General features: G+C 37.2%; 1 protein-coding gene across 1 annotated transcript; it reads left to right on the forward strand.

The window, feature by feature from the left end:
• Positions 1-11,348: 11,348 nt before the first annotated feature.
• LOC145131159 (uncharacterized) lies at positions 11,349-12,335 on the forward strand. The gene has a single exon (XM_079065888.1). It carries the CDS (start codon positions 11,349-11,351, stop codon positions 12,333-12,335), a length of 987 nt encoding a protein of 328 aa, XP_078922014.1.
• Positions 12,336-14,755: the final 2,420 nt, after the last annotated feature.

Genomic DNA, 14,755 nt, shown 5'->3' on the forward strand with positions numbered 1-14,755 from the left:
TGCATCGATACTATGATAAACATTAAGTCACCCTTTACCTACCTTGTTAAGTTCAAGTTAGTGTGCCGGTTAACCACACACGCTCCACTAACGACTTAAACAAAGTGTAAAGTGTAATTTCATGGATTAGCACCTTATTCACATTTTCCTAAAATAACTAAGATTGGGAATTCAATAAAGTTTAGTTACTTTAGTATTATCATTATACTTTTAATAAGAATTTATAAGTCCTTGTCCTACCCGTTCGGCTAACGACCCTCCACCGATCAAGGAAGCGGTGGGTGAGAGTGGACACCCATTAAGTTGCCATTTTATAGGCAACAACCTTATACCCCCTTATAGACCGACTTCGTGAATGAGGCGTACTAGCGGTAAGACGACTTGATCTTATACATATATAAATATTATTAAACTTATAATATTATAAAGTATAAGGGTTGAATTTTAACTTTTAAAATTCTAGGGGTTGGAACTAAAGTTTTTAATATGACTTTACATGTTCCAAAACTTGAGGGAAAGTTTTGTAAGCTTTCAAAACTTTTCATTTCTCATAACTTATGAGTTAATGGTTATTAAAAATAAAGACTCTTCATTTTTTGTAACCTATGTGTTCTTTTAATGGTTATTTATAAATGTGACTTTTGGTTATCCATAACTTAAGAACTAGTTATGGACTCCATTAAAACACATAAAGATCAAGAATTAATCTAATCAATTATTAGCACATAATTTCTATGATCTTCTAAACTCATATGTTTATGAATGTTCATATCAAAAATTTCAAGAATCATAAGTACATATACAAAACTTGAAATTTTGATACGAGCTTTTGAACAAAACTTCGATTTTCAAGTTTTTTTTTTTTTTTTTTTTTTTTTTTTTTTTTTTGCATCAAGTATCAAATAAACAAACCAGGCTCTGATACCACTGATGGGTTTTGAGCAATCTAACACTCCTATGGTGTACATGCAACCCTAGAAACCTTGGATCTATGTTTGACTATGATACATGCAAATAATTATTTTTCCAAGGTTCTTATCCTATCTAGCATAGCATGGGGAACTTGAATCAAATAAAGCTAGTAGAATTACTTACCTTGTAGTTGTAGTTGATTGCTTGGAGTTTTAGAGCCTAGCACCAATAGTGTGGATGCCTCAAATGGAAATCACAAATCACCACAAACTTGGAACTTTGAGAGAATAGTAATCACCTTCTTGAAATCGGCCCTCTTACTTTATTCACCACAACTCATGTGATTTCAAGAACCAAAGCCTCCTTTATATAGTGTGGTGGATTAGGGTTACATTCATGTAAACCCTAATACCCATGTCTTTTCATTTCCATGAGATCCATGGGTTAAAGCTCCATGGAGTATCCATGGACTTTCCATGCAAGCCTAGCCCATTCCAAATAAGCATTAGCCCACACTATATAAATACAAGAGCCCATATTTAATTAGTCATACTTTTGATCTCTAAATTAATTCTAAATTAATTATAGATCAACACTAATTGAATAATATGATTTTATATTAATATATTAGAACTTATAATATATTAATAAATCATAACTTATACTATTCTCAAAAGATTATCCGTAAATTGTTCGGGTGAAGTGCAACCCAAATGGACCATGGCGGGTCGGGTCAAGTACATACCAAATATAGTTATGGACTTAGACACTATCTCCAATAGTCTCCCACTTGGATAAGTCTAATAACTATAGTTGCAAGTATGACTTCAGGAACCGATCAGCAATCGTAGCTCTTAAAACTCTATTGAACTATGAAGCGCCATTTTAGATAAGTGATCATATAATCCTCTGTTCTCAGCCGGACAAATACATGGAACATGGTCTTGCTTATTGTCCAGCATTTGTTTCCCGATTTCCGATTTGTTTGACATAGAACTTAACTGAACACATCAATTTAGTTGTGACCGGGCCCGGTACATAGTTAAAAAAAAATCATCGAGGGGCCCAGATATCGCTTCTAATTCTAGAAGGAACAGATAAACTTCGACTCATATGTTTGCTCTACTACTTGTTGAATTACACACAAAAGCACAGTTTATAACATCGAGTTACCAATGCGTTTTTGTCCAATCAATGCATAACCAACTCATAGGCAACAAATCATATCTCTAGGTTTGAAGACTTATATGATATTACCGTCTCACGATCACTCGAGATAAATTCCATGAAGTGATACAAGTGAGTGGGGTTGAATCCAATACTCAGAAGTTATGAGCACTCATGAGTGTTGTAGCCCCGCTTTGTCTAACATCTTAGACCTCTATAAGCCAACCCATGACAGTCTTGATTCATATCTACTTCCAACATATGACCGACTGTGGAGAGTTTGAATAATATGATATAAACCATAACATAATTATTCTGGAAGTCAAAACATGCAAAAAGAAATAATAGTAAACGATTGACAAGAGATAGCAACACTTTACTCATAAATAATAGCTTTTATTTATCATCAAATGTCAATTAGATTTTACAAATTTCAAGATTATCTAACTACTAAAACTAATATCATCCTTCAGCCCTATGCTCCGAGCATGCTGGAGATGCTTAGCCCGAGTCAGTCCCTTCGTGAGGGGATCTGCTGGGTTCTCATCCGATGATACCCTCTTTGCCACGAGGATTCCTTCTTCTATTCGATGTCTGATGAAGTGATATTTTCTATCAATGTGTCTGGATCTCCCATGATCTCTTGGTTCCTTGGCTAAGGCAACCGCACTATTGTTGTCACAGTAAATCTCCATTGGGTCCTTTATAGCTGGTACAACTCCAAGGTCTCCGATGAAGTTTTTTAGCCATATAGCCTCCTTTGCTGCCTCGCTTGCTGCTATATACTCTGATTCACAAGTGGAATCAGCCACTGTCTCCTGCTTGGAACTTTTCCAAGTAATTGCACCCCCGTTTACAGTAAAGACCCAGCCCGACTGAGAGCGGAAATTATCCCTGTCAGTCTGAAAGCTAGCATCACTGTACCCTACAACTCTCAAGTCCTCACTGCCACCGAGGGTAAGGACCCAGTCCTTAGTCCTCCGTAGGTACTTGAGGATATTCTTTACCGCAGTCCAGTGTGCCTTGCCAGGGTTCCCCTGATACTTGCCAACCATGCTCAAAGCAAAGGCTACATCAGGTCGAGTACACGTCATAGCATACATGATCGATCCTACAGCTGAAGCATAAGGTATTCGACTCATTTATGCTATCTCAGCCTCAGTACTAGGGCTTTGTGTCTTACTCAATCTGGCGTTACTCTGGATGGGTAACTCTCCTTTCTTGGTGTTATGCATGTTGAACCTTTTCAACAATTTGTCCACATAGGTACTTTGACTAAGTCCAATTAGTCTTTTACTCCTTTTTCTCAAAATCCTTATCCCTAGGATATAGGGAGCTTCTCCAAGGTCCTTCATAGCGAAACACTTCCCAAGCCAGGACTTTACTTCCTGCAGGGTTGGGATGTCATTTCCTATGAGTAGTATGTCATCCACATACAGTACCAAAAAGCTGACTATACTCCCACTAGCCTTGACATAGACACAAGATTCATCTTCACTCCTTGAAAAGCCAAATTCTTTGACTTTCTCATCAAAGCAAAGATTCCATCTGCGAGGTGCCTGTTTTAATCCATAAATGGATTTCTCGAGCTTACACACTCTACTGGGGTACTATGTACTGACAAAACCCTCTCGCTAAACCATGTAAACATCTTCAGCCAACTTTCCATTAAGGAAAGTGGTTTTGACATCCATCTGCCATATTTCATAATCATGAAATGCAGCAATGGCTAACAGAACCCTAATAGACTTAATCTTGGCCACTGGTGAAAAGGTCTCATCATAATCAACTCCCGGAGTTTGAGAATAACCCTTTGCAAGCAGTCGTGCCTTATAAGTGTGTACATTACCATCCATGTCGGTCTTCTTCTTGAAGATCCATTTGCACCCAACTATCTTACGATCAGGTACATTGTCAACCAATTTCCAAACTTGATTGTCATACATGGACTGTATCTCGCTATCCATAGCCTCTTTCCATTTAGCAGCCTCAGGGCCTGGCATGGCTTCCGTGTAGCTATTAGGCTCATCCAGATTTACCAGTGTGTTATCACTGATAAGTGTCTCACCTTCTGCAGTAATATGAAAACCATAATAATGCTCAGGTGTATTCCTAACTCTGGTGGAACGCCTCAGAGGTATAGATTCTTCAGTCGGCTCAACAGGAGTTTCCTCCTCAGGTTGAGGGCTAGGGTTTGAGGTTCCTTCACCACTTGACTCTTGAATTTCCTCAAGGTCAATTTGCCTCCCACTGTCTCCTTGGCTCATGAATTCTCTCTCTCGAAAGAATCCTCTTCTTGCTACAAAGACCACATTATCACTGGGTCTGTAGAAGATGTAACCAAAGGATTTATGTGGGTAGCCGATGAAAATACACCTTTCGCTTCGGGGTTCGAGCTTATCGTGAGTCTCGCGTCTCATGAAAGCCTCACAACACCAAATCTTGATGTGGTCTAGATTGGGAACTTTTCCAGTCCACACCTCGTGAGGTGTTTTGGCAACCTTCTTTGTAGGGACTAGATTAAGGATATGGGCGGCAGTCTCTAAGGCATACCCCCAAAATGAGATTGGTAGCGAAGCTCGACTCATCATGGAACGAACCATGTCCAACAAGGTCCGATTGCGCCTCTCAGCTACACCATTCAACTGTGGTGTCCTAGGAGGTGTCAATTCTGAGACAATCCCACATTCCTTAAGATAGTCAAGGAACTCAGTACTAAGATACTCACCACCACGATCGGATCGAAGCATCTTAATGTTCCAGCCCAACTGATTCTCCACTTCTTGCTTAAACTCTTTGAATTTCTCAAAGGTTTCGGACTTATGCTTGATTAGGTAGACATATCCATATCTACTAAAATCATCAGTAAAAGTCACATAGAACCGATTAGCATCTCTTGTGGCGGTTCTGAAGGGTCCACACACATCCGTGTGTATGAGGTCCAACAAACCTTCACCCCTAGCACAAGTGCCAGTAAAAGGTGGCTTTGTCATTTTACCAAGCAAACAAGATTCACAACTATCATCTGACTTTAGGTCAAATGACTCCAAGACTCCATCCTTTTGGAGTTGGCCTATGCGTTTCTTGCTTACATGTCCAAGACGAAAATGTCATAAGGATGCTTTATCTAAGCTAGTGGAAGAGTTAATACAAAATACATTATTTCCTAGATTATCTACAACAGATAAAGTTTCATACACGCCATCACAAGGTAATTATTTAAAATAAAGAACATTATTAAAGAAATCATCAATACTACCATTATTATTATCAAAATAAAAGGTAAAACCTTGTTTATACAATGCATGAAAGGAAATAACATTTCTTGCCATTTCTGGCGAATAATAACATTTATTCAAATCTAATGTAAACCCACTAGATTCTTTGGGATTCATTGAACTTTCTTCAATGGCATGTTTCAATCTCGAGTGTGCCCTCCAAGTTTTGTGACTAGGATGCCGAGGATCACAAAACAAGGTGTGAAGTAACCATGCAAATTACTTGGTACCCTTAATGTATTACCCCTCAATCGATGTGTCAGTTAACCACACACGCTCCATCGATACTATAATAAACATTAAGTCACCCTTTACCTACCTTTTTAAGTTCAAGTTAGTGTGCCGGTTAACCACACACGCTCTACTAACGACTTAAACAAAGTGTAAAGTGTAATTTCATGGATTAGCACCTTATTCACATTTTCCTAAAATAACTAAGATTGGGAATTCAATAATGTTTAGTTACTTTAGTAATATCATTATACTTTTAACGAGAATTTATAATTCCTTGTCCTACCCATTCGGCTAACGACCCTCCACCGATCAAGGAAACGGTGGGTGAGAGTGGACACTCATTAAGTTGTCATTTTATAGGCAACAACCTTATACCCCCCTTATAGACCGGCTTCGTGAATGAGGTGTACTAGCGGTAAGACGACTTGATCTTATACATATATAAATATTATTAAACTTATAATATTATAAAGTATAAGGGTTGAATTTTAACTTTTAAAATTCTAGGGGTTGGAACTAAAGTTTTTAATATGACTTTACATGTTCCAAAACTTGAGGGCAAGTTTTGTAAGCTTTCAAAACTTATTATTTCTCATAACTTATGAGTTAATGGTTATTAAAAATGAAGACTCTTCATTTTTTGTAACCTATGTGTTCTTTTAATGGTTATTTATAAATGTGACTTTTGGTTATCCATAACTTAAGAACTAGTTATGGACTCCATTAAAACACATAAAGATCAAGAATTAATCTAATCAATTATTAGCACATAATTTCTATGATCTTCTAAACTCATATGTTTATGAATGTTCATATCAAAAATTTCAAGAATCGTAAGTACATATACAAAACTTGAAATTTTGATACGAGCTTTTGAACAAAACTTCGATTTTCAAGGTTTTCTTTTTTTATGAATGTTCATAACTTGTGTGTTCTTTTAATGGATTTAATACAAAGTGACTTTTGGTTTTCCATAACTTGAGGACAAGTTATGGACTCCATTAAAACACATAAAGATCATGAATTAAGCATTAAACAAGTAATTCCTATGATCTATCAAGAACTCATAAGAACATGAATAGTCAAATCAAAATTTCAAGAACATATGAACACATATAATCATGTAATTTTGATATTAGCCATTGTAAATGGATTAGAACAACCATTACACCATCTAAAACAAGTTTTAAAACACCAAAACAGTTTAGGGTAATGTTTTTAGTCCATTTCCAGGAGCAAAATTCAAAAAACTGCACTCAGGGGCTCCTACTCGTCGAGTGCAAGAACCTACTCGACAAGTAGGATGAGTTTACTCATGGGCTCGTCGAGTCCCCCCATGGACTCGGTGAGTTCATGCTTCAGAGTGCATAAAAACATGTTTTTTTTCACAATTTTGCATCAAGTATCAAACAAACAAGCCTAGGCTCTGATACCACTGATGGGTTTTGAGAATTCTAACACTCCTAAGTGTACGTGCAACCCTAGAAAACCTTGGATATATGTTTGTCTAAAATACATGCAAAATACATTTTCCAAGATTCATAATCCTATCTAGCAACAATGGGGAACTTTAAACATAAAAGATGGCTAGAATTACATACCTTGTAGTTGATTTGATTCCTTGAAAAACCTTGAGAGCCTAGCACCCCAAGTGTGATGCCTCAAATGTTTCACACAACACCAAGTGCTTTGGAATGACTTTGAGAGAATGTAGAACACTTCTAATTCGGCTTGCCCTCTATTCGTTTTAGTGTAGCCGATTTTGGTGGATATTATGTTCCTTATATAGTGTGTTACACTTAGGGTTACACCATGTAAACCCTAATGTAACATGGATCTTCATTTCCATGACCCATGGGTTTGTAACTCCCATGGAGCATCCTATGGACCTTAGCCCAACTTGATAATCCATGAAGCCTTTAGCCCACTATACAAGTTATGGATGATTTACATAATCAACCCATATATTTAATTAGTCTTCTTTTGATCACTTAATTAATTCCAAATTAATTCTTGATCAATACTAGTTAAATAATACTATTAATATATTAGAACTTATAATATATTAATAAACCACAAGTGTTATTTCTCTCATTCAGTCTATCCAAATGCATAATGCCATGCAACCCAAATGGACCATGCCTGGTCGGGTCAAGTACATACCAAATATAGTTATGGACTTAGACACCTTATCCAACACTTTGGCTAGTGCCTCGTGCCATCCAGCTACATTCCAAGATCATGGGTTCTCAAGATCCTACACCAGCTTGATCTTATCCACCTAGGTAGCCATCACGACACTCGCCTTTGCATCAGCAATAACCTCCTCAATCTCCAGGATGTGCTCCTCCTCCTTCTCAGCCTTCTGTTTGCAACAGCTCCACCCTATTAAGAAGATCCTCTTTGGTTGTATTCCAGATCTTCTCTTGCTCCCTTAGAGCATGTTCATCTCTTTTGCACGGATCCTAAGATCAGTGACGAACTGAGAGACATGAGCAAATACCTGAAAGAAGCACAACATCAGTAAAGGTAAGGGGAAGAACAGATAAAAAGCAAACTATATAAATAAATTAACTTATAGCCTGAGAATAGGAAGCCAATTTCCCAAGAGAATCATCAATGTTGATGTTCTCAAGGCACAGATCTGTAGCCTCAGAGGTCTTTCTCTTTCGAGATCCCGGAGTCATCACAATCAGATCAAGTTGAGTCTTTTTCGAAGGAGGGAGAGTAGAAACCTTTTCCTGCTTGACCATAATCAAGCTGCTGGTCATGCTTCAAGGTCTACCAACGCAAAACGAGGTCTGGATCGAGTGGTCCTGGAGCCTACATAAATGTAAAGATCCTTATAAGATTGAAAATCACAAAACCAACCAGAAGAAGAGACGAGGAATTATACCTGTAGCCATGGAAATGGTGTCAGAGGAACCCACTTAGAGACTGGATTGGTTAGGCTTAAAGTATCTATCCACCATAGGGAGAGAAAGAAAGTTAATGATCTTCTCCTCTATATCCTCAGCAACATGAATAACTTCTCCAAGCTTGAAACCTGTAACAAAACAAACAAAATAAGAAAGTAAATTTTAGGATCTTTTAAGATAATCTTGAAATCCTACCCTTCATTCTTTGGGAAAAAGATCCCCATCAGGAATGGAGTCACGCGTGACGAAGAAGTATCTCTCCTTCCAATCCCTAACGTTGTGTTTTCTTTTCAACACAAGAGGAGACTTGTTTTTGACTTTGAACAGGAAACGAGAATTTCCAAAAGTTGAAAGATCATATACATGGGACAGTTCAGCCAAACCCATGTCAAGATCATGAGTTTGATTCAGATGCTCGACCCAATACAGGATTCCCCAAATGATAGGCATCACTTGGATGTAAGGGAGCTTTATAACCTCAAAAAATTCATAAATCACACCAGAGAAAGGGAATTTTAGGCCTAAAGAAAAAGGGTACTCCGAAAAGCACACCCATGAAGAGGAAATGAAATCTAATGAAAGGATCATATGGCCTAAACACAATGTCGAGGGGAAAAGCTCCACTTTCTTTTAGAGACTAGATGTCTCCATCGTCAATAGAGCATGTTTCGTCATATGACAAATACTTTTGATGAATGAAGTCATCTTTAGGAATGCCAAGAACATTTTTGCGAGAGAGGGTCATCTTTTTACCCATGATGAATAAGTTTATAGAAAGAAATAGAAGGAGAAATTTACTTTCAAAGTTACCCGGTAATGATCAAAAGGAACTAAGAAATAATAGAGGAAAACTTACCATTCGCTCCTATTTATAATGCCAACTGAAGAGAGAGGCGTATGATTTGACTGCCTCGTAAATGTCTCTTAACAAGGTAGAAATCTAGCCGTTGGGGATTTTAAATTCAAAAAATCTTATCCTTTTACCCTTATCTCTATTTTTACTCATTTATTTTAACTTATCCATTCAATATATCCGAAATTAATTCGCTTTTTTTAGCGATAACTTGGGGGCAATTGTTAGGGCTAGGAAGGATCAAGGGCTTTCCTTGTAGAAAACTCATGTCACTTTGATCTACATTTTATACTTGCATTATTATGAACATGACAGCCTCTCATACACTTTGGTCGATCTTTAAATTGTTCATTTTTTTTTTACCAAAACACATATTAAGGGCAGATACTTATGCTCCAAAATATTAAGGACGAGGTACTACTGGCCAACATTGAAAAAGGATGCCTTCTTACATGCACAAAAATGTAACGGGGAGCATGGAAACGCCTTCCAAGAACTTAAAAAAATACTTCAGTTCAACACCCCTATTAGTAAAACCATTAGATACAGAACCGCTCCTCCTATACCTTTCAATGTCCTCAAACTTTGTAAGTGTAGTCATGGCCAAGGATCTTAACGGGGACCAACATCCCATTTACTACATAAGAAAAAGTCTCCTAGATGCCGAGACCAGGTATTCTCATGTCAAAAAGGTAATAATTGCATTAGTTACAGCTTCTACTAAGTTAAGACATTATTTTGAGAATCATACCATACATGTAAAAAACTAATTATTCAATTAAGAATGTTATGAGAAACCCAGAGATGTTAGGAAGGATGGCTAAGTGGTTGGTGAAGCTCAACACATTTTACATAAACTATGAATTGAGATCTGCAATAAAGTCGCAAGCACTAGCAAACTTTCTGGCTTACTTTAGTGACGATCTATAAGCCGAAGTGGAAACGGAAACTCGACAACTTCAAGAATAATAAAACATGGGGAAATGGACGCTCTTCACATACGGAGCATCCAACCAAAATGGAATTGGCCTTGGGATCATACTAAAATTGCCATATGGCAACATACAACCCCATACCGTTAGCTGTGAAACAAAACAGAATACGAAGCACTAGTCATGGGACTTCAATAAGCCAAGGATCTTCAAATCAAGGATCTCCAGGTATACATCGATTCTTTATTAATTACTAACCACTTTGATGGATCATATGTAGTTAAATGCGAAAGGCTAGCATCATACCTTCAAATTGTTAAAAAATTAGCCTCCGAATTCGAATCTTTTAGCCTAAAACAAGTTAACAAGGAAGATAATGCCGAAGCAGATGCATTATCCAATCTAGGATCTTCCTTTAGGATCCCACCGAAACTAGGATCCCAATAATCCATGTAATCATCCCATCGATTGAGGATCCCACCAAAAGACCAAAAGATCCCGACGACCGTGAGCAGACAACCAATATTGAAAATATTGAGGATCCTAGTCCTCAACCCTCTCTCTAGGATCCTAACGATCAGGATCTCGATCCAAATAATTAGGATCCTCAGAGATCCTATATCAACCCATTATAGAATACCTCCAAGATGGCACGATCTCAAAAGAGGAAAGAAGTGACAAAGAATTTAAGATGAGGGTCTCACACTTTGTGATGATCTAAGGTAAATTATATAAGAAGTCTATGGCAGGTTCATACCTAAGATGTTTGGAAGATCACGAAGTTACAAAACTCGTAAAAGATATACATGGAGGAGACTGTGGAAACCATACTGAGGGAAGATACTTATGCTCCAAAATATTAAGGCTGATGTACTATTAGCCAACAATGAAGAAGGATGCCTTCTTACATGCACAAAAATGTAACGAGGAGCACAAAAACGCCTTCCAATAACTTAAAAAATACTTTAGTTTAGCACTCGTATTAGTAAAACCATTAGATTTAGAACCGCTCCTCCTATACGTTTCAGTATCCTCAAATTTTGAAAGTGTATTCATGGCCAAGGATCTTGATGGGTACCAACATCCCATTTACTACATAAGTAAAAGTCTCCTAGATGCCGAGACGAGGTTTTCTCATCTTGAAAAGGTAATACTTGCACTAGTTACAACTTCTAATAAGTTAAGTCATTATTTTGAGACTCATGCCATACATGAAAAAACTAATTATCCAATTAAGAATGTTATGAGGAAACCAGAGATGTCAGGAAGGATGGCTAAGTGGTCAGTGAAGCTCAGCGCATTTGACATAAAGTATGAACCAAAATTTGCAATAGAGTCGCAAGCACTAGCAGACTTTGTGGCTGACTTTAGTGATGATCTACAAGCCGAAGAGGAAACAGAAACTCAACAACTTCTAGAAGAAGAAAACATGGGAACATGGACGCTCTTCACGGACAAAGCATCCAAACAAAAAGGAACCGGCCTTGGTATCATACTAAAATTGCTACATGGGGACATACTACCCCAGACCATTAGCTGTGTGTTCGATGCAACGAAAAACGAAGCGAAATACAAAGCACTAATCATGGTACTTAAACAAGCCAAGGATCTTCAAATCAACGATCTCCAGGTATACGTCGATTCGTTATTTATTACTAACCACTTTAATGGATCGTATTCAGTTAAATGCGAAAGGCAAGCATCATACCTTCAAATTCTTAAAAAATTAGCCTCCGTATTCGAATATTTTAGCCTAAACCAAGTTCATACGGAAGATAATGTCGAAGGAGATGCATTATCCAATCTAGGATCTTCCCTTAGGATCCCACCGGAAACTAGAATCCCAATAATCCATGTAATGATCCAGACGATTGAGGATCCTGCCCAAAGACCAAAAGATCCCGACGACCGTGACCAGACAACCAATATTGTAACAATTGAGCATCCTAGCCCTCAACCCGCTCTCCAGGATCCTAATTATCACGATCTTGATCCAAATAATTGGAATCCTTTGAGATCATGGATCACACCAATTTTATAATACATCCAATATGGAGCGATCCCAAAAGAGGAAAGAAGCGACAAAGCATTTAAGATGAGGGTCTCACACTTCGTGATGATCTAACGGAAATTATATATGAAGTTAATGTTAGGTCCATATGTTGGATATAGTGTCTAAGTCCATAACTATATTTGGTATGTACTTGACCCGACCCGGCATGGTCCATTTGGGTTGCATGGCATTGGAATACTTTGATAGACCAAAATGGGAGAGAGGACACTTAAGTTTAATTAATATATTATAAGTACTAATATATTAATAATATTATTTAATTAGTATTGATCAAAGAATTAATCTGGAATTAATTAAGTGATCAAAAAGAGACTAATTAAATATATGGGGTTGATTGTGTAAGTAATCTATTCTTGTATAGTGGGCAAATGATCCATGGTTTGTATGGATTGGGTTAAAACCCATAAGGTGCTCCATGGATAGTCCATGGAGGTTACAAACCCATGGATCATGGAATATCGAAAGCCATGACATTTAGGGTTTACATGGTGTAACCCTACTTGTGTCACAACTATATAAACACCCCTTGTCTAGCAAAATCGGCACATATAAAAACAAAAAATAGGGCTAGCCGATTTTGAGGTGTTAGTGAAATTCTCTAAATGTTATTCCAAGTATTGTGGTGTTGTTTGAAGCATTTGAGGCATCACATTTGGGGTGCTAGGCTCACAAAGTCATCAAGGAATCCAAGCTACTAAAAGGTATGTTATTCTACTTGAGTTTTGTATTACAAGTTCCCCATAACATGCTAGTTAGGAAGTAAACCTTGGAAAATCAAATTTTCCTGTATTTTAGAGAAAACATAGATCCAAGGGTTCTAGGGTTGCATGTACACCATATGAATGTTAGAATGCTCAAAACCCAACAGTGGTATCAGAGACTAGGCTTGTTTTCTTCATACTTGATGCAAACTTGTTGAAAAAGCTCAAAAAACTGCTATCTGCAGCATGAACTCGCCTAGTCCATGGGGTACTCGACGAGTCTATGTGAAAATTCATCCTACTCGTCGAGTAGGTTCTTGCACTCGACGAGTAGGAGCCCCTAAATGCAGTTTTTCGAGTTTTGCTGCTGGAAATGGACTAGAAACATTACCCTAAACTGTTTTGTTGTTTTAAAACTTGTTTTAGATGGTGTAATGCTTATGCTAATCCATTTACAATGGCAAATATCAAAATTCCATGTTTTATATGTGTTAATATGATTCTTGAAATTTTGATATGAATGTTCATGTTCTTGTGAGTTTTAGAAGATCATAGGAATTATGTGTAACTTGATTGTAAGTATGATTCTTGATCTTAATGGCTAATGATGGAGTCCATAACTTGTCCTCAAGATATGGATAACCAAAAGTCGCTTCTTTAAAAGTGTCATTAAAGAATAAGAGGTTACATAAAATGAAGAGTCTTCATTTTAATGGACCATTAAACTCATAAGTTATGAAATGAAAAGTCTTGAATAGTTTTAATAATTGCCCTCAAGTTTTGGAATTTGTAAAGTCTTACACCCTAATACTTTAATTTCCAAATTGAACCCTAGAATTTTAAAAGTTTAAAATTCAACCCTTATACTATTATTATAGTAAAAGTTTAAATATATATATATATATATATATATATATGTATAAGTATAAGTCAGTCTTAGCATTAGTAGGCCTCATTCACGAAGCCGGTCTATAAGGGGGGGTATAAGGTTGTTGCCTATAAAATGGCAGCTTAATGGGTGTCCACTCTCACCCACCGCTTCCTTGACTGGTGGAGGGTCGTTAGTCGAACGGATAGGACAAGGACTTTAAATCCTAATTAAAATTATAAAGTAACTATACTTTAATAATTTCCAATCTTAGTTACTTTAGGAAAATGTGAAATAGGTGCTAACCCATGAAATTACACTTTGTACCTTACCAAGTCGTTAGTGGAGCGCGTGTGGTTAACCGGCATACTAACAAGGACTAGTAAGAGTGGAAAAGGGTAAATTAATTTTATCATAGATCGGTGGAGCGCGTGTGGTTAACCGGCACATCGATTAGGTGATAAAAGTTAAGGGTACCAAGTCAATTTGCATGGTTATTCACACCTTGTTTGTGATCCTCGGCATCCCAGTCACAAACTTGAGAGGACACAATCGAGATTCAAACATGCCATTGAAAGTTCAATGTATCTCAAAAGATCTAGGAATTACAAATCCAATAAAACTTAATAATCTATTACGTTTTCGTGGTGGACATTGGTAAATCGTCATTTACCTACCTTCAAATATTTTATAGCTTGGATTACGACATCCCTCTTCCAACTATAAATACTTTGTTGGGTCCTAGCCTTAATACTTCATTTGGGTGACTTATTAAGGAATCTTTATCTAATAAAACTTGTCTTTCTTTCTATTCAGAT

Source organism: Lactuca virosa, chromosome 1 (genome assembly GCF_052849685.1).
Source record: "Lactuca virosa cultivar CGN04683 chromosome 1, Lactuca_virosa_CGN04683_v6, whole genome shotgun sequence".
Classification (NCBI taxonomy): Eukaryota; Viridiplantae; Streptophyta; class Magnoliopsida; order Asterales; family Asteraceae; genus Lactuca; species Lactuca virosa.

Coding starts and splice junctions, on each gene's coding strand:
- LOC145131159 (XM_079065888.1), top strand. CDS start 11,349: ATGGCCAAGGATCTTGATGGGTACCAACATCCCATTTACTACATAAGT.